Source organism: Pleurodeles waltl, chromosome 2_2 (genome assembly GCF_031143425.1).
Source record: "Pleurodeles waltl isolate 20211129_DDA chromosome 2_2, aPleWal1.hap1.20221129, whole genome shotgun sequence".
In the NCBI taxonomy this organism is placed as follows: Eukaryota; Metazoa; Chordata; class Amphibia; order Caudata; family Salamandridae; genus Pleurodeles; species Pleurodeles waltl.
This window is the reverse complement of record NC_090439.1, coordinates 639,901,637-639,921,656: the sequence shown is the minus strand read 5'-3', so window position 1 is coordinate 639,921,656 and position 20,020 is coordinate 639,901,637. Positions and strand designations below refer to the sequence as shown.

General features: G+C 40.4%; 1 protein-coding gene across 3 annotated transcripts in view; it reads right to left on the bottom strand.

Moving 5' to 3' along the window:
* The window catches only part of LOC138282511 (oxygen-regulated protein 1-like), an 896,912-nt gene that overhangs the window by 662,724 nt on the left and 214,168 nt on the right, over positions 1-20,020 (bottom strand). For all 3 annotated transcript variants that reach the window (XM_069220189.1, XM_069220190.1, XM_069220188.1), the window contains exon 2: positions 18,406-19,063. In XM_069220189.1, coding sequence (XP_069076290.1) covers positions 18,406-19,050 — 645 coding nt within the window. In that variant the 5' untranslated portion in view covers positions 19,051-19,063. The remainder of the gene's footprint in view (positions 1-18,405; positions 19,064-20,020) is intronic.

Sequence of the window (20,020 nt, the reverse complement as noted above, 5' to 3'; positions counted from 1 at the left end):
TTATTAGAGAGAAGTGTGTCAGCATGACAATTTGACAATGACAATTCCTACTTAACCTAGATAATAACATATGTACATGTGATTGTTTTGCTTTAGAGGATGGGCTATCTGTAAAGTTTCCACAACAGAATGAAGGCTGCAGGTAGTAGGATCTTTACCACCTTCAGATCTTCGTTATTTTAGGTCGCTAGTGTCTTTTTTGCCAACTGTTCCTCAGAGTGTACGCTGTTCTTACTAGATTCTTTTTAATGTGATGTGATGTATTTTACATGAGAGTTTGGGGGTTATTCTAACTTTGGAGGAGTGTTAATCCGTCCCAAAAGTGACGGTAAAGTGACGGATATACCACCAGCCGTATTACGAGTTCCATAGGATATAATGGACTCGTAATACGGCTGGTGGTAAATCCGTCACTTTTCCGTCACTTTTGGGACGGATTAACACCTCCTCCAAAGTTAGAATAACCCCCTTTAACTGTTAAACAGTGTGGTATAGAATAAACTATCTTCATAGTGTGAACAGTGTTTACAGTACTTAGTTCTCTACTGTTTTTCTTGCTATAGGTTTGGTGAGTGTCAGGGGTTTGATACAGATAAAAGCTGTCCATAGTAGGCCATTCCTTTTGACATTTTGAAATTGGCAGTCATTATTTTGGCTCTCTCTCAATAGTTGTATACAGATTGAACACTATACTCAGTGAAGTTTTCCTAGATATCTGTGATTGAAAGTTAATATGAACTATGCTAACTGTAAAGTGTATGCTATAGGCTGCACATGATGCTTGCTTTCAACACCTATGGAGTTGTATTTGTGATGGCACTAATGATACCTGATATTCTTCTGAGCTATTTTGCACTTATTGTCAGGCCTCTAATTCCATAGTAATTTATAGAGCAATATGTAGGAAAATGAAGCTTGGATGATGTCATCAGTGATGTCATCAATTATGTCATTTGAGATGTCATCGTTGATGTCACACATTACGTCATAGAACATGTTATGAGTGTTGTCATATGTGAGGTCATAAGCAGTGAATGGCTGCTAACCTAATTGCTGAATATCTGTGGTTTCTTTAGTTCTAAATGTTAATGTTGTCACTGTGAAATTCACCTAACTATAACATTACTCTAACCTTTGTTTTTTTCAATGAATTTCTAGGGTTTGTTTTTTAAAGTAAATTAAGTATTATCTGGAATGTATGTATGGTAGAATAACTGAATAGCATATCATGTATGTGGACATTATTTTGAAAGAGAATGTTTTTTTATTGTAACTCAACAGGAAAGGATGCATAAAAAATGTTTCAAAAAAGGAAATCTGAGTTTAGAACAGTAATACAACAAATATTTTAGTGAGATTGTCCATCTCCTCACTTCTTGTAACACTAGTCTAAAATTGAAAACATGCAAAAAAAAATGTTTGAAGTTAAAAAACACAAAAAATGTAAAGTTCTTGAAGACATTTTTAAAAAGCTCTTTTCAGAGCTCCCTATTTTTTCATTATCTATGTTGTTTGTATTATGTTTCAATTTCTTCTTCTTGAAAACTCTTGCAAGACCACGAGAGGCAGAAATTCCAATGATGCTTACATACATGCTCTTTTTTCCATTTCAATATGATTGGTGGCTCTTGCAAGCCTCTCGCGAGAGTTTGCAAGAGCCAGGCACACTATCCCCTGCTTGCAGTCCGAGGGGACAGTGCTTCTTGGTTTACTCTCGCGAGCCTCTTCCACTTTTATAATGGAGTTTGCATTTTCACTGAACATATCCTGATGTAATATGTATACTTTATAAAAACCTGAATACTAACAGTGTGTTTGGTGTAATGAAATGCAATCCACTATATAATTGTGGGGAACAATAAATCAATTAGATTCATAAAAAACTCATGCTTTATGTGCAATAAATCAGCAATAGGATATAGTACACATTGATACTCATTTATTTCGAGTACATTTTTTATTATTAAAAACATTTCAATCATTATATAGTCATTATCCTTGGTAAGCCACATAACGCCAATGAAAATTAACTTTAATGCTTTTTGTCTGTTTATATCTCCATAGAGGTATGTAATTATTGTTTCCTCTATTACTTTGGTTGTAGAAATATAAATTAGGAATTTGGAAGTTTCCAGGAAAATCTATACGTTACTGCAAGACATGTGTCATCACATTCATCTCGCCCAGGTGAGTTTTTAAGGTAGAATATGTAGTGACCAGAGTTGACTGATTGCCCATGATGAAAAATAATGGCAACAGCTGTGTATGTTTTATTAGGAATTGATATCTTACCAGCTTCAAAGTTGGTGAAATCAGTAATAATATTACTACCACCAGCTCTGTAGCATGAAAATAAGCTAATTTGAACTGTGTTTCACATCTAATAAAAACAGTAGTTTAATGTGCAGTGTAAACAAGAGTTATTCTGGACAGCTTTCACAAAACAGTCTGCAAATGCTAATGACTTGAAATCTGGTACTGTAGGGTACTGTAGGGTACACTAATTGTTCTGATTGAATGTCTGTTCTGCCTGGTTAGGGACAATTGACCAACTCATGGTTCCATGAATAGTTTGCTTTAAAGAAGTCATTATTTGAAATACCCTAATTTTCCAACACATTAAAAACTCTGGTGCATTGTGTTGCATATTCAAAGTGAACTGTGAACCACACTTACAGTAGTCAACAATTTCATGTATAAATAGATAAACCGGCCTCTCCTTTCAGACCTCTCTTTCAGATGATGGGGGAGTGTAGTGGGGTATGAGAATGGACTGGCTTCTCTGTTCCGACCACTCTCCCAGATGATAGGTGTGCGTACTAGGGTGTGTAGATGGGCTGACTTCTCCTTTGAGACCTCTCTCTCAGATGACGGGTGTGCGTACTAGAGTGTATGGTTAGGGACTGCCCTTTCCTCTGAGACCTCGCTCTCTCTCAGATAACAGGTGTTTCATAGTTGAGGGTGTGGGTGGACTGCCCTCTCCTTTCAGACCTCTCTTTCAGATAATGGGTGCCTGTAGCAGAGTGTGCAGATGGACTGGCTTCTCCTTTCAGACCACTCTCTCAGATGACGAGTCTGAGTACTAGGGTGTGTGGTGAGAGACTGCCCTTTCCTTTGAGACTTCTGTCTCAGACAACTGGTGTGTCATAGTTGGGGGGTATGAATGGACTGACCTCTCCTTTCAGACCTCTCTTTCAGATGATGGGTGTGTGGATGGGCTGGCTTCTCCTTTCAGACCACTCTCTCAGATGACAGGTGTGCATAGTAGTGTTAGTGGATGGACTGGCCTCTCTTTGGAGACCTCTCTCTCAAATGATGGTTGTGCGCAGTAGTGTGTGTGAATCGACTGGCCTCTCATTTGAGACCCCTCTTTCAGGTATACGTACCAGTGTGGATGAGAAGTCTTTCCTTTGAGACTTCTCTCACAGATGATTAGTGTGTGTACTGGTGTGTGTGGATGTAGTAGCCAATCTTTTGAGATCTCTCTCTCAGATAGTGTGCACAGTAGGGTGGGTGGGGAAGGACTTGCCTCCTCACCAAGACCCCTCTCTTGGATGATGGCTGTGTGTAGTAGGGTGTGGGGAAGGACTAGCCTCTCCACTAAGACATTTCCCTTAGATAACGTGTGTGCATAGTAGGAGGTGGAGGGACTGTCTTCTTCGCTGAGACTCCTCTATTTGATGATGGGTGTGCATAGTACGGTGTGGGAAGAGTCTTAACTCTACTTACAACTCATCCCAAGCCAATGAGTGTAAATGGATAAACATCATCTCCAGTAAGACTCCTCCCTACAGTAACAAGTGAGCATACTAGAGTGTATTCAAATATCACCTACTCCTTTCAATTTTTCATGATCCCATGAGTCTTGAGAGATTGTAACATTTAAAAAAAGAATAGCCTTCTGCTCATCAAGGTACTTATCTGTTACACTCACACACACAGTTCCTCTCAACAACAAGGGCCACAATATGCATTTCTACTTGTAGTGTATTGCAAACTCACCTACGCCTTTTTGTATGCAGGATCCCGCAAGAGTCCTGTGAGATCGTAAACATATTTTTTAAAATCATTATATATTTATTTTCATCACAGCAGTGATCCCTTAGAGACCGCCTCTCTAAATCTCGGGGGAGGGAGCAGGATGCACTTCTTCTGCTTTTTTACTTAGGGCCTGATTTAGTTCTCGGCAGATGACTTACTCCATCAAAACGGCGATGGATTTCCCATCTGCTAAAATATAAATCCCTATGGGATTTATTTTTCGGCGGTTGGGAAATCAGTCACCGTTATGACGAAGTAACTCGTCTGCTGAGATATAAACCAGGCTCTTAACCTCAACAATACTTGCAATATTTTGCAGTACACAGTAGTGTGGCCATTTTGTTTCTAAAACTCCAACAGCTAGCCAATCAGAGTGCTTGGTCTCAGAGGACGCACAGGAGCCTCTTGCTCCCACGAGAGAATGAAGGCTCACGGAAAAAAAGGTCTTTCTACTAATTACAGGGCTCCATTTTTTTAATTTGCATTTTTGCGGGACCATCACAAGCTCCAGCGGACCCAACCGTCCTGATACAGAATTATTTTTTAACCTTAATAGCTAAAAAACTACTGAATGGATTTACATTAAATCACAGAATGCACAGTCTGAGGACCAAGCTCTACTTTCCTGCTGAATCTGGTATGATTCCGTTGAGCAGTTTTTGCTGTAGCCCATCTTAAAGAAGTCTATGGAAAATGCATGGGGATTTGCATTTTGGGATCCCCCTTTTATATCAGCCTCCACTTGACAGATCACCCCAAAACATTCCATGCATAAACTAGAAAAAGGGGAGCAGGGAGTTGTATTTACGTATGGTAATTAAATATTATTTTACATTTGAAAAGTCCTAGAATTCACTGAAAAAAACAAAGGTTAAAGTAACGTTATAGTTAGGTGAATTTGTCAGAGACAACATTAACACAGAAATTCGCCCAGCTACATTTAGCGGAGCTAACTAGAACTTGCGACCACTCCATGAACTCCTTATGACCTCACATATGGCATTACTCTTGACATGTTCCATGTCCTCATTTATAACATCACTGATGACATCTCCAATGACATCATTGATGACATCACTGGTGGCATCATCCAAGCTTCTTTATTACACATTCCTTTATAAAGGGGTATACCATTTGATCTATGAAAATAAGTGCAAATAGCTCAGAATAATATGTAGCGTCTTTACTGCTATTACATGTACAACCCCATAGGTAAATCACGTTTGTGTTATTTGCAACACTGACCCTCTACCATACACTTCATGGGTAGCTTAGTTTATGTTTCAAGGAAAACCATGTTCCTCCAGACACTCAAGCCATGTTACATAACTGATCCCCTACTGCAGACCAAACTCCGGCCAGTCACTGAACATAGACTCGGAAATGACGTAGATCTGAGTAGAAAAGTGGGTACTGTTAATGCTGTTTACTCTATGGAGAGGGTTTAGTCTGTACCACCTGGTTTGCAGACAATGAAACTCTCATGAGAAATACACCACAGAGTTTTAAAAAGTATCTACTAAGCACAGTTTACACTCTATGCAAAACTTGTCCAAAGAACTACTATTCATAAAAAATACACAGGGCCTGTGGTGCCAGAGATCCTACTGCTTGTAGCCCTCAGACTCTGGTGGAAACTTTACGGATAGCCAATCTTCTGAAGCAAAATAAGCACATGTAGATAGGTTAGTACCTGGTGCAGACAGTCGTCCATGTTAAGTAGAAATTGTGATGCTGAGACAAGATTCTGTCTAATAACTCAAGGCAATACTTAGTATGTAGTAAGTAGAATTCTTGCTCTGCTGGAAACTGTTTCTGCAGTACGAAAAACTTGTGTACAACATAATGAACACAAGTCAACTGTCACCTGCACACAGAGTTTGTCTATGTTGCATTAGGAGCACATCCGTTTTGCAAACATACCAATTAGCTGGACACAGGCTGCAGATAATTCGATAGAAAGGTAATATGGTAGTTATCTGCCACTGTGTAAACTATGAAATAAACTAACACACTCATGGATGATGTCATCAGTGATGCCATTTGAAATGTTATCAGTGATGTCACATGATGAAAAAGAACATGTCATGAGTGATCTTATAAGCAGTGCATGGAAGGGAAGCAAGTTATAGTGAGCTCTGCTAACTATAACCCTGGTGAATTTATTTATTTTTAGTTACCAACGTAAATTTTTATGTTGTCACAGACAAATTGACCTAACTATAAACTTTGTATATATATATTTAAATATATATAAATATATATATATATATATATATATATATATATATATATATATATATATACACATACACACACACATACATACCACCACCTCCCCAGGACTAAAATGAAATGATGGAGGGGTGACCCCCTCGTAGAGCCTTAGGTGGCACCTGGGGACCAACGCCCCCCCAGTGCCTGCTCCTGCTATCTCCCAAGGCGCACACCCTTGGGAGGTGGCTGTTGCTTTTGCTTGGCGGGAGCTGACAGGGTCCTCCAACCAAAAGCAAACAGAACCCTGCTTGCTGAAAGTGGAGTTTTCATCTCTTTCCCTGCACATGAATATGCATGTGGGGAAAGAGATGAAAACATTGCTCACGCAAGCAGGGAGCTTCCATTAAAAGGAGCTACCTGCTTGCGGGAGCAATGCCTGCTCCTGCAGGAAATGGAAGTCGGCTGGGATTGTGAGGTCCGGAAGGCTCCTACAGTGGTCCCCCAATAATTGAAAAAAATATAATAATAATTTTCAAGGTGGAAAATTATCTGAGGAACAATCACATTGACAAAGTTACAGACACACAAGGTCACAGGAGACATTTCCATGCAGGCCTTTACGCAGCTGTAGTGTAGGAAATACACTTTACATTTACCCAACGAGGTAGCACTTACTAATTAGCAAGCAGAAAGTACATCACTTGGGTAGACATTTTGCACAAAACAGTGGCCTTTTCTTGGATAAATACGCAGGGCAGGAATCATTCTGGCACAATGCTATCTCACAGAAATGGTGAAGCCCTTAAAGATATAAATAAAGCAGGTCTCCACGTTTAAGCTCCACTTCTGCAAATTACTAATCATCCTAACTTTGTGTGGATGGCCAAGGCAAAGCAAGTGTGTTTTCTCTGCATTTCCTCCTTCAAAAGTTATTGGCAATCCTTGACTGAGGTGTTTGAATCTTTGCCTTTTTGAGCGCAATATCTTAGGTAGTGACTGTGATGAGTGGGTTCTTTCTTGTGTGGCGTGGGGTTGGGTAGTTAAAGGGGATTGGCGGCAGAGCCTGGCAACATGCCAGGCCCTGCAGCTAACCTCTGCCATGCATGGTCTTTCGGCAAAAGCTATAGTTTCCTAGGGGCATGAGCTATAGTTACTTGAGATAACTTTAACGGTAACAGGTGAATTTCTATAGTTTTGTACATTTTTAAGTGCGTATATGAACTTAAAAATGATTTTGTACATTTGCAAGTGCATATGTGTATATATAAATATATATATATATATATGTTATATATAGATATATATGCACTTAAAATGTACAAAACTATAGAAATTCACCTGTTACAGTTAGAATATATATATATATATATATATATATATATATATATATATATATATATATATATACATACACACACACACACATAGATAAAAAGGTCAAAATAAAGTAATTTATTTTAACATTGCTTATTATGGGGACTTATTTTAAGTTCCTTCCTCCATTATTTTCCATGGGAGTGTGCTGAGTGGCCATGGGTGATGCTGGAGTGCTGGATTTACTCCAACCTTGAACAAAAAAAAATTGTGCAACATTTTAAGTCCTTTTTGGCTGAAGTAACTATAGACGTGCGGTTTCTGATTACCAATGGGCTTACTGTTTTGAGGGGTCAATGTTTGCCCCTCCCTAAACCCCTCTTAACCCTTCCCTACACCTCGCTAAACCCTTCAATTAATACCATTTTCCACCACTCCCCAATCCCTCCCACATTTACTAATTATAACATAGGCATACATGTGGAGAGAGCTGTACATTTAGGTCAGAGATCTTCACACATTAAAGGCATTAGAGGTGAAGGTGTAGACCTCCACACAGTGGATAGTGAATGGCATTTTGTAGAATGTGAGTAGTACTAATAAACATACTACAAAACACAGTTTGTGAATAGGCCCCTTAATGTCTTATTGTGAGACACTGGAGGAGACAAAAAACAACAATTGTATTGAAAAAGCATTCAGGGAAAAATAATGTAATGCTAATAGGAGGATTATTTAATAAATAGCAGGATAAGATTAATGAGCACCTCATAAATGTGGATGTCAAAATAATAACAAAGGTAATAAAAATGAACCTCAACAGTCAGTGGAAATCAATGTAAGGGCCTAAAGTAAAAGCTTAATCAATAAGCTCAGCAAACATTTTGGTCATTGACAATGTTCAAGAAAAAATGAAGACCTATCTGTGATTATACCTGGATAAAGCGCTGTTGGCCATGCTGGGATATGAGTGTCTCTCTCTGGTGTGTGACAAAGATTGGACCCAATCTGACACAGTATCCTTAGCTGTTCTGATATTTTCTGGATTTCAATTTAGTCAGCAAGCAGCATGTCACAGAAGGTGTCTCTTGCAGATTTTAGGGTTTGCACAATAGGTGCATTTGATGAAGAGATCTTGAAGTGATTTAGGCAGGAATAAGATATATATTAGGTTTTACAATTGATCAATCAATCAATCAGAATTTGTAAAGCGCATCTAATCTCCTGATAGGTGATCCATTCATTGATGCATCAGACTCTTCAAATAGTCTTTCTTTGGGAAATATTTTAATAATGAGTTCTCTCCAGCAGATGTCAGTGGTATATGGTAGGAAGCTGGGGCAAAGCCCTCGTAATTGCTCATCCTTGGTGAGGAATTTGCAGTTGATTGCTTCTAAAGCATTGTTCCCATATGAGTGGGAGCAAGTTTCAAAGAGGGTTTGAAGATCACTCCATTCCCCAAAGCATATTCTATCTTAAGGAAATTAAGGCCCTACTTTAGAATTTGGTGTACAGGTTACTCCATCTTGAATTTGATGGATATCCCAGCTACCTTACTTCAAGAGTATTTTATTCCACAGTACTTGTAATAAGATGGATTGGGTATCCATCACTTTTGTGATGTAATACTGTCTACCAACTTCTACATCAGAACCTAGATTTTCCCTTAGGCAATGCTACCAAATGCGAACATTCTACACAAGCCTTGCCCTAGTGCTAAAGCGGTTTGGTGAGAGTCAAAATGGTGCCCATGTCTTTTTGTCATAGACACTTCAAACAGTCATTGGCCTTCATAGAGTTCTGCAGCATCTTTTCCTAGAAACCTTCACAATCCGTTGGTCATGGAGGGTTGACGTCTACAACTACCATGCACTGCTTGTCAAGGATGCTTCCAATGGGCTTTCAATAGATGAATTAGCACCATCCCTTCAACCATAAGGCGGAAAGATTGACTATTTTGCCTTCGCAGTGTGAGAATCTACTTTCAAAGCTCTTGACAAGCAAATTTCTTGCTGGAAAATTAGGTTCTTTATTCAAAAGAAAGGTCAACCATATTGGCCCATAGACGGCATTCGTACAAACAAGTCTGCCTTTATATCTCTAAAGAAAACAATCAGTGAAAAAGGTTAAAAACAAGTATAAGTCTCAAAGGCTAAACTAAATACATACAACATGTGCCCCCACTCCCCACTTTTGTGGTTATGGCTTCCTGGCATGAGATTGTTGTCTATGTTTATCCTGTTTCATTGAAAACTAAGGTAATTCTCCTTTATCATCAAAAGCAGCTGCCTTTGAATTGAAAACAGAAATGGTCTAATGATAATGGCTGTTATCACAGCCGGTGTCCACTCTACTGTGGTCAGCTGATAACTATGGGAAAATCGAACAGGATTATAGACAAATGCTGGTCTTTTGAGCAAACCGAATTGTTGCCTACAGCAATGAAGTTATTTGATATTAGCTTTCATAAAGTTCCAAGTATAAGATTGAACGCCAGTCAGTTGTATCTTCTGCTTCCCACTTCTTTACGTGGGAATTAGCAAGGAAAGACTGTGGGTCCCGCCACACTGGATTTCTCAGATCTCTCTCATCAGTTCCTCCCTTGTGAGTGCCTCACAGACACCACTGTGAAGTACTCTTCGTGAGCCACAGAAGACTGGAAACTGGAACAAGTGGGGTCCCACTTTTATACACCAAAATCAAACATGAGGTAAGTATCCTCTGTCTGTCACTGTAAAAATAGTTTGACGTGTTCTCCTTTTGAGTGTCCTTTCCAGGCTGCTCTCCAGGCACAGCCTTTGTTTAGAATGATGCTTCTCATACCTACCCAGAACAGAAGCATAAAGAGGTGTGCGTTTTCTGTACCTACCTGTCATCAAAGGAAGAGGTAACTAGGAAAAAACAAAAGGCCAGGCCTCAAATAAACGTTTCCTTATCCTCTGTACAGTGGATTCTGCAGTACCATCCCTATCTCCTACCACGCACCAAATGGCAGGACTGATGAAGACTAATCAACTGTTTCTCCTAGCAAAAGCCTAATTAGATTTCACTTCGGTGTCTAGGTCTCCTCCTTCCAGCTTCAGGAATGTGAGCAATCCACTTCTGATGTCTAGGAAAATAACCTCATCGCCGTTTAGAGCAAAGACCGGGCTTGGGTTATCCAAGATGGATCTCGCAGGCCTCTATTGCGATGGGTTACCCCCACATATCATGCACGTACCACACAGGCTATTCACATCAACATGCATAATACACAGTTGAAATATTAGGGCTAAGGTCTAGGTAAGTACATAGAAGTAGAACTTTATATGACTGGTCCTGTGACACACAAAACGTGAAGCCACAACTATGGATTTACAAACTTAATACCCTTCCCACTAGTTAGGAACATGAGGTCACTACATGACAATGAGGGCACATTTTGTGCACCACCCATCCTGACCCCGATCACAAGACAATTCCAGGACCTACTCATGTCATAGGAAAGGTCTAGTCTTCTTTGCACACACTTTGTTAGCGTAACACCAGGACCAAAATCTAAAATCAGGCTATCAGATTGACATAGATGCATACTCACAGCAGGGAAATTTACCATGTTTACAATGCAGGGAAAATGTATGTTCCAACAGGGTTAATTGATTGCAATTTACTACCAAGAGAACAGAAAATTGGGAAGATTATGAGAATGGTAAGACTTGAATACGAAAATATTTGCAAGAAACTCAGAGTATAGGAGCCTTACCATGTAAAGTTAACATTAACTGTAATGTATTAAGAAAGTATATTATAGAAAGCAACAAGAAAGTATTTAATTTTAGATTAATGTATTTACTTTAAAGATTGTTTAATAGCTGAGACTGAGTAGGCTGGTTTCATGGATTTCAATCTGTAGTGGAGACTAAAACTGGAATCATAAATTCTCAAGATTTTGAATAAGCATGAAAAGTCTCAGTACACATAACTGAAATTTAGAGGCATGAATTTGTCCTAATATAGTCAAGATGGTATGACTAATACAGAAAATGCAAACAGAAGAAACATTGAAGAACAGGCTTCAACAAGGAATTACCAAATTTCTAAACCAAATTCCTTAAATAAAAACACTGTGAAGGTAACGACACACAGTAGAAATCTATACAATAACTTCATACCATGGTTATGAAATGGGAATTGGAAATGGGAATGAAAAACCAAATTCCTGTAGATCATAATATAATGTATGATTTAATTTAATGGTATAGTCAACTCATAACGCGTTCAACCATTGTCAAAGGACAAATCAAATGCAACAATTGAAAATCATAGACACTTTTTAAACATATAAAAAACATTTTATGAAAAAAATATAATAGAAGATTTTGTAAGTGTCGCTGACAAACACTTCTTTAATTTCATGCTATACATGGCAAAATATACTGCTAATTTGTTTGCTCTGCAATAGCTTTGTAAATTTGAAATTAGTGTCCATTTCATGGTCATTGACCATAAGACCAAGGGAGACAGGAAGGAAACAAAAGGTCAAGTCTAACTGTCCAGTTACTCTTTCGTGAAGCAAAATACCCCAACATCTGACGCCCATCTGAAAATGTTTACCAACTTGGCAAAGTGTGCTTAGAACATTTGCAGTTTAGCTAATAGAAGGTATAAACCTGGAGGAATAATATATTCCTATGGGATTCTTCAGGCAAATCATATTAAATTTGCAAAAAAAATGCCTATGACAAAGGCATTTCTAAATAGTTTGCAGCGATTGTTCGGAGGATTGCTTCTATATCCAATCATATTTTATCTTTCAGCACATCAGACAAAGGCCCTCATTCTGACCTTGGCGGGCGGCGGAGGCCGCCCGCCAAAGTCCCGCCGTCAGATTACCGTTCCGCGGTCGAAAGACCGCGGCGGTAATTCTGACTTTCCCGCTGGGCTGGTGGGCGGTCGCCTTCAGACCGCCCGCCAGCCCAGCGGGAAAGAGGCTTCCACGATGAAGCCGGCTCGGAATCGAGCCGGCGGAGTGGAAGCTGTGCGACGGGTGCAGTTGCACCCGTCGCGTATTTCACTGTCTGCGCAGCAGACAGTGAAATACATGTAGGGGCCCTCTTACGGGGGCCCCTGCAATGCCCATGCCAGTGGCATGGGCACTGCAGGGGCCCCCAGGGGCCCCGCGACCCCCCCTACCGCCATCCGGATCCCAGCGGTCGGACCGCCGGGATCTGGATGGCGGTAGGGGGGGCGGAATCCCCGCGGCGGTGCAGCAAGCTGCGCCGCCGTGGAGGATTCAATGGGGCGGCGGTACACTGGCGGGAGCCCGCCAGTGGTGCCGGTCCGACCGCGGCTTTACCGCCGCGGTCGGAATCCCCATTGTAGCACCGCCGGCCTGTCGGCGGTGCTCCCGCGGTCCTCCGCCCTGGCGGTCAAAGACCGCCAGGGTCAGAATGAGGGCCAAAGTCTGTCACTGGCAGGACATGAACCCCTTGGTTAACGAGCTGACTTCATAACACTTTCCTCTGACATTTGGCTTGTTCAATAGGCAGAGACGAAATTATTAGAAAACCAACCAACATATGCTTGGCATCTTTAAGTTTGTTTGTTTGTTTGTTTTTTGTTAACAAGAATGTGACACTCTTCAGGAAGGACAGTCAGGCCAGAGTGAAGGCTAGTATTTAACATGGAGAAGAAATCAAAAGATTCAACACTAGCACAACATGCACTCCTTAAAAAGGGGATGTTTATATTCAACAAGATAACTTCTAATTTTGCAGCTGCCGTCATGTGCCTGGCCTAGTTCTTTGAGAAGATGCACCCTTGTGGAGGAAACCTTTCTTTTGTTAAGATAAACACATTTTCACCTGATAAGTCTACACACACTGCAATACATCTTAATACAAACAGGTAATACCCTTCTATCATGAACTTTTTAACAGATGTAAAAAAAAGCTCTCATAAAGAATGCTGTTCCTATTTTTATGGGGAATAATGTATAACTGATATAAGATGTGAGAATTAAACAGCAATACAACTAAGTCACCTCTGGTTATTTAAGTTGTTTTGTGGTATTAAAGATGTATTAGGAAATTAATACTTATGCTAAACTTTATTTGCCTTTCTATGTTTTAATGTTATATTTGAGATGAACGCCTCTGACGCTTTGGCATTGAGCATGTTTGCTGGAGTTCATTTGCACATTTCCTGCTTTGGTTCCCTAGTGTTACATAGCGGTGAGTATCATTCTTAAGATAATGAATAAATTGGAAATAAGAGATATCAGAGGAACAATGCTCTTGCCGTTAGCTAGCATTTTCTGGAAACTAGTTCTCGTCAAGGGTGGATCAACAACATTAACTTAATTTTTAAGATGTAAAGCACATACAGCCTTTGTTATGTCCATATGATTTGACTTTGAGTTACCTTCCAAAATAACAGCTAGCACCTGGCTACTTTCAAGCGCTACATTTAATTTTCAATTAACTGATCTACAGTCCCGCTGCGCTTCACTTTATCTGCTATCTCTGAAAATAGCACTACAAATGTTAATTGAAAATATAATGAACAACTACAGATTTTGAAATTGTACTATTTTTTCTTAAAACTACTAGCATCCCACAAAACCCATTACTTGAACAGGAATTCATTAGCTCAAATTTGTACTTCCTGGTAATTGTTAGATGGCATTATGTGGCACACATCAATATCACAGGAGGAGAAAAGGCTCCTACAGATTTATAAGATAAGAATTTTAAATAATTATAATTAGTAGCACATGAATTGGTCTATTTCCAAAAAGAAATTGCATTATCTTAGCACTTGATACTTATGAAAAACTCACAATCGCGCAAGACAAGTACTGAAAGTGAGAAATTAAATAGAAAAGTCTGCCATCCTATTAGCCATCATTGCTCTTATAAAGGTGATACAGAAGGCAACATCAGATAATACGTTACACACATGTTTGGTATGGATGTGGTGCTCTACCAAAACACTGTGACTTTTTATGATTCTTCAGTATATACACAAACGTGACTACCAGAACATCTGCAAGGTAAGTAAAAGTATTGTTAGAATAGTAAATCTACACTTACCAATATATGCTTACCTTAACGGTATGTTGGAAGTCAATAGTGTAAAGTAGAAATGAGTGCACCTTGATATTATTGACCTTGATATTTGACATACAACTGTGACTGTATCATGGTCAGTGGCATCGTTCGAATCATGCCATAGTTGCCATGGCAAGGTTATGTGGTAATCGATAGACAAGACAGAACATATTGTGTCACTGCCTGCAGCATTAGAGTGATGAGGTTCACTATAACGTGGTTCATTGACGTTTATTTTATTCCAGACATGTGCCTTACCACCCAATTGTGTATCTGTAATAGTATGGCATGATGGACTATATTTTGTCTATACCTCATTGATTGTACAGTGTTATTACTTTTGCACAAAAACGGTATCCAAAAGAAATGAGAAAATCCGAATAATGTAGATATCTGCATAAATAAATGTAATATATTTCAAATGCATTTCTAAATGACACAATATATATATATATATGTTTGGTGCAATGTGCACCCACCAGGATGAAGGTGCAAGAAGTGAACCACTGGTGAGGAAGAAGAGTCAGCACTGCACCCAAGAAGATGAAGTTGGGTTCCTGGAGGCTGCAGGTGATGTCCCACGCCGGATTGAGAACTGCAGTCGGGTTTGCATCATCAGAGTCCACCAACAAGTCTTGGCACATGCAAAGCTTGCAGTTAGCGGAAAGTGGCGCTGCCAGGGACAAGGAAGACCAGGTAGCCTCTACCCAGGAAGAGGAGTCAGAGGAGGCCCTCAGCAACACAAAGAGCTCACAGAAGCCCAGGCAGCACTCACAGGAGTCCCATAGGATGGGGACACAAACGTTTCAGAATGGGCCCATGCAGCACTACGAAAAAGGGGCTCCCTTACCGCTGGAAAACTACTCAGGGAGCTGTGTGCCGCAGGATAGAGTGGGGCTGGAGCTTCAAGATGCATGAAGATCTTGGAGGAAGGATGCAATCAAGCCTTGGCAGCTGCAAATGATGCGGTAAACAGGGGTACTGTCCTGTGTGGGGAGGCAAGGGCTTACTTCCACCAAAGTTGGACAGTTGGAAGAAAGGACCATCAGGACCACTTCAGTCCACCACCTGTGATGCAGGATCCATGGAGTGCAGCAGGAGAGGGGATCCACGCAGCCAGTTGTCATCACAGTTGGTGCCTGCAGAAGCGGGGGTGGCTCCTTCACCCCAAGGGAGATTGCTTTGCTCTTCTGATGCAGGCTGAAGAAGGGCCGTCCTCAGAGGATGTACAACCAGGGAAATGTTGCAGTTGCTGGAAGGAGCCAGAGTTCCAATGTTGCACAATGTTCTAACACCCCTCTCCCAAAGGAAATCCTTTGTTCTGCCTTCCTGTGCTTGAGCTTCTCAAGCAACAGGAGGGCAGAAACCTGTCTGGGAGGTGGCAGCAGCTTGGGTTGCTTGGAATTTCTCAGAAGATTGAAATGGCCATACAGGCGGTCCTCTAAGGAGTCCCCAGAGTGCATGTAATCATACAAGCAATGCTTGCAAAAGCCTTGGGGTATGATTCCAACATGTTTGATACCAAATATACCTATGTTCGGAGTTACCATTATGTAGCTGGACATAGGTTGTGACCTAGGTCCAGTACACGCGCACAATGGCGTCTCCGCACTCACAAGTCTGGCAAAATGGGGCTGGAGTTCATGGGAGCAGCTCTGCTAGTGCAGGGGTGCCCTCACACACAGGTACTTTGCATCCTGCCCTATGGGTTAGAAGGCCGGCCACTGGGGTGACTTACAAGTGACCTGGAGTAGTGAAAAATGGCAGTGAAAGGGTGCATGCACCTTTTCACGCAGGCTACAATGGCAGTCCTGTAGAAGACTATGCATAGGCTCCCTATGGGTGGCAAAATAAATGCCGCAGCCCATAGGGATCCCCTGGAACCCCAATGCCCTGGGTACCTAGGTACCATACACTAGGGACTTATAAGGGGGCACCAGTGTGCCAATTGTGGATGAAATACAGAGTTTTGGGAGAGAGAGCATAATCACTGGGGTCCTGGTTAGTAGGATCCCAGTGAACACAGTCAGAAGACCACATTCTACCAGAAATGTCTTTCTGTGAAAGAAGATTTACATGGGTTGTTATATACCTGTAACAATTAAAAAACAAAGGTTTGTAATTCTACTAATTAGCTTGTTCCTTTATTTTTTGTTACCTTTCCTTTGGCAGTGCTTAATTTGAACCGGTGGGGGCCACCGGCACTCATTTTTAGGGGAACAGCTCTTATTTTTCCTCATCTGTTATTTCATGAGAGAAAGATGGAAAGTGCACTAAGTGGAAAGACAAAGACATAAAAAGCAATAGAAAATATCACAAAGGAAGACAGTGGGGACCTGCAAGAGTGTCTTGTAGTGAATTAAATAGGCATGAAGTGGATTCCAGACTATACAGCCTGGGTTTTGGCCGTGCTTGTCCTGGCCGCGGCATTCTGAGGACAGCTTTGGGCACCGGCACTTCGTTTTCTAGAAATCTAACACTGCCCACAGGTGCGCCATGTGTTAAACATTAATCAAAGGACAATGGAATATGCAGATGCCATCCAAGTTTAGTGTCCATAATGTTCTCTATCTGTATTTTGGAAGAAATAGTTTTGCATCTGATTCTGAAAGCGATCATTGTAAAAGATGAATATTCATATATGTAGGTTCCCTTCAGTACTTGGAGTAGGTTTCTGACTCTGAGGCATTCTCAAAGACATTCTAGAGTAGTCTTATAAATTAACAAAAGGTGTATATTTCTCGTCACAAAATTATCCACTTGCCTTTCTCGTGGAGGATAAAATATGAGTAAATGAATGCAAAAATACCTTCTTCATACTTACATTTTCTTTTTTTCCTCCAGGGGGAAAAATGTGCATGTATAGAAACCACTTTTCCCACATCCCTGTAAAATATGTGGATATTCCCTTCCGTTTTCTATCCTTGAATGAGACCGTTTTTAACAGGCAACGTTGCAATGTTTTTTCTACTAGAATGACCACCTACCATATCCGGCTGCCCAATTTAGACGGGCAGACATGCAGACAATTTTTTAGCGTTTCTTATAGTCCCCAGCCATGGGAGAAGCCTCACATGGTAAGGGGAGCATTATTTTTTTCTTTTCAAAAAGAAAATCCTGTTTGGGGATTTTCTTTTTGAAAAGGAAAAAAAAGAATATTGGTATCAAACAGTAAAAGATATTGACAGGAACCACTGCTATGGCAGTTCCTGCCAATGCCTTCATGAATGACTGCCTGCTTGGCATCATGTTTAAATTCGGTGAGCAGCCTCTCCACAATGGAAATGGAGTAATGTAGTCCATTACCATGGCGGCCCATGGGCTGCCCACCCCAGATATTAATCTGGGCCTATGTCTTGTCTGGGGATTCTCAATTTTAGCAATTAGTGTTCCTTTGAGCTAACCTTAATGAACACTTTCTATGACAGTTATACAGTGTTATAGCAAGGAATGTGTTGTCTGATAGGTAGAGGCAAAGAAACATGAGAAGCAAATAAAAGTGATGACTTTAAATGTTTCAGAGGAAGAATGTACGAAGAGCATGAATTCTACATGAACACTATATTAACACTGTTACACAAAAGACTACAAATGAACGTAAAATGGAATTGGTGGTCTAATGGAAAAATCCATGATGTGAATAACTGGGGATTCACAATACAACCGCTAATACATTGTTAATGGTAAAATTGTAGAACCCTTATGACAGCACATTTCGCTCAAGTGCAATATAACTGCTTACCCTTCTGCCGTCTGCGGTGTATAGCTTGGTGACTGGACACTGCATAACTTCAGTCATATGATCCAGTAAGGCCTCAAAGTTTTGGGTGTTTTTTTTACTCAAAATGATGGTATGCTTGAATCCTGTGTCCCCGTTTTTGAAGATAACCAGCTTCTTGGAAAGGCCAGGTACTGCAGTATTATCACCTGGTGCTGGGTTGACTTCATTTTGTCTTAATAACTGTACTACACGGCGACGAGCACTGATTGGTCGGCTGCTCTGCCAGAGCAAAGGCTTTCTGCTGGCTCGCTCAAGGTTAACAGGCTTAATTTTTTTCTGGTGGGAACAAATGTAGGACTTGCCATCCTCAAGCTCATCTAAGGCAGAAACCTGGTGAATCCCTCGGGGTGTACTAATGTTTCTCACTCCAAAAGGCAATGGAACTTTTTTTGACAAGCCATCAAGCAAGGCGTCGAACGTCTTGAAGGAACGATTACTAACCACCATCTTGATTCCATTGAACTGAGGGTCCCCACTCTTATAGAAACAAACGCGTTTGGATACAACAGGTTCTGTTACATTAGAGTGGCGAGTTGATGCCGTCTGTGCACTCTCTGATGAGTATGGTTGAAGGCCAGAGTAACTAGTAGTAGTTGATTCACTCATTTCTTACTGAGATCTGAAAATAAGAGGCAACAATTAACGTCTTTCTAGCTCTTAATCAAATACTACGATTTCTAAGTTACTAATAACATACATGCTTTATGATGAGAGCAGCAAACAAAGTTATGCAAGCAATTAGCAACAAAGAGATAACAAGACATTATTATCTGATTGTTACTCTATAACTTTTGAAATGGAATGTGAAAAGTTTAGATTTATTAGAAAGCAATAAGATGTGCAAACTTTACAGTTTTGAAAAAACACATTACTATTATTATGCACCAGGAAAGATATTAAATAAATTCAAATGTTTAAATTTTTAATTGAGCTATACTCCGAGTGTAAGAAATTGGAGTATTAGTTGAGGAGGATGAGAACATCTCTCAAATAATAATTACAATCCTTGTCAGGATGAACTACTGAAGTCAATATTAAACCTTCGCTTAACCTTCTGCCAACATGGCAAAAAGTAGCCAGGCTTAACCTAGAGGCAATGTGTAAGTATTTCTGCAGTACTCAAGCAGTAATAAAGTGAAAACACAATAGAAATGACAAAATCAATTTAGAAAAATAGATAATATTGTAATACATAACATGACACTAAAACAATAAAAATCCAATAAGTAGAATCGGAGTTATGAATTTAAAAATTTTGAATTAAAAATAGTATCAAAAAGCACAACTGACCAACCGCGGGTATATGGTTGCCCTAGACCAGGACAAAGTCCAACATTAAGGCCTACCTCAATGGAGCACATGTCAGATACAGGGACCTAGTTCATCCTGCTGGAAAAGATACATTTTGGTTTTATGGAGAAAAAGTGACTGTCGATGAGTCTTCAGTTGGATAAGCTGCAAGTTGGATCCTAAGCAGGCTCTGTGATGGCAGGCTGCTAAGGTCCAGGGTCTCAGTTCAGTCACTGACGAAGGTGCTGAAAGCTCCAAATGGGTGAAGTGCAGAGTCCGTGTCCAG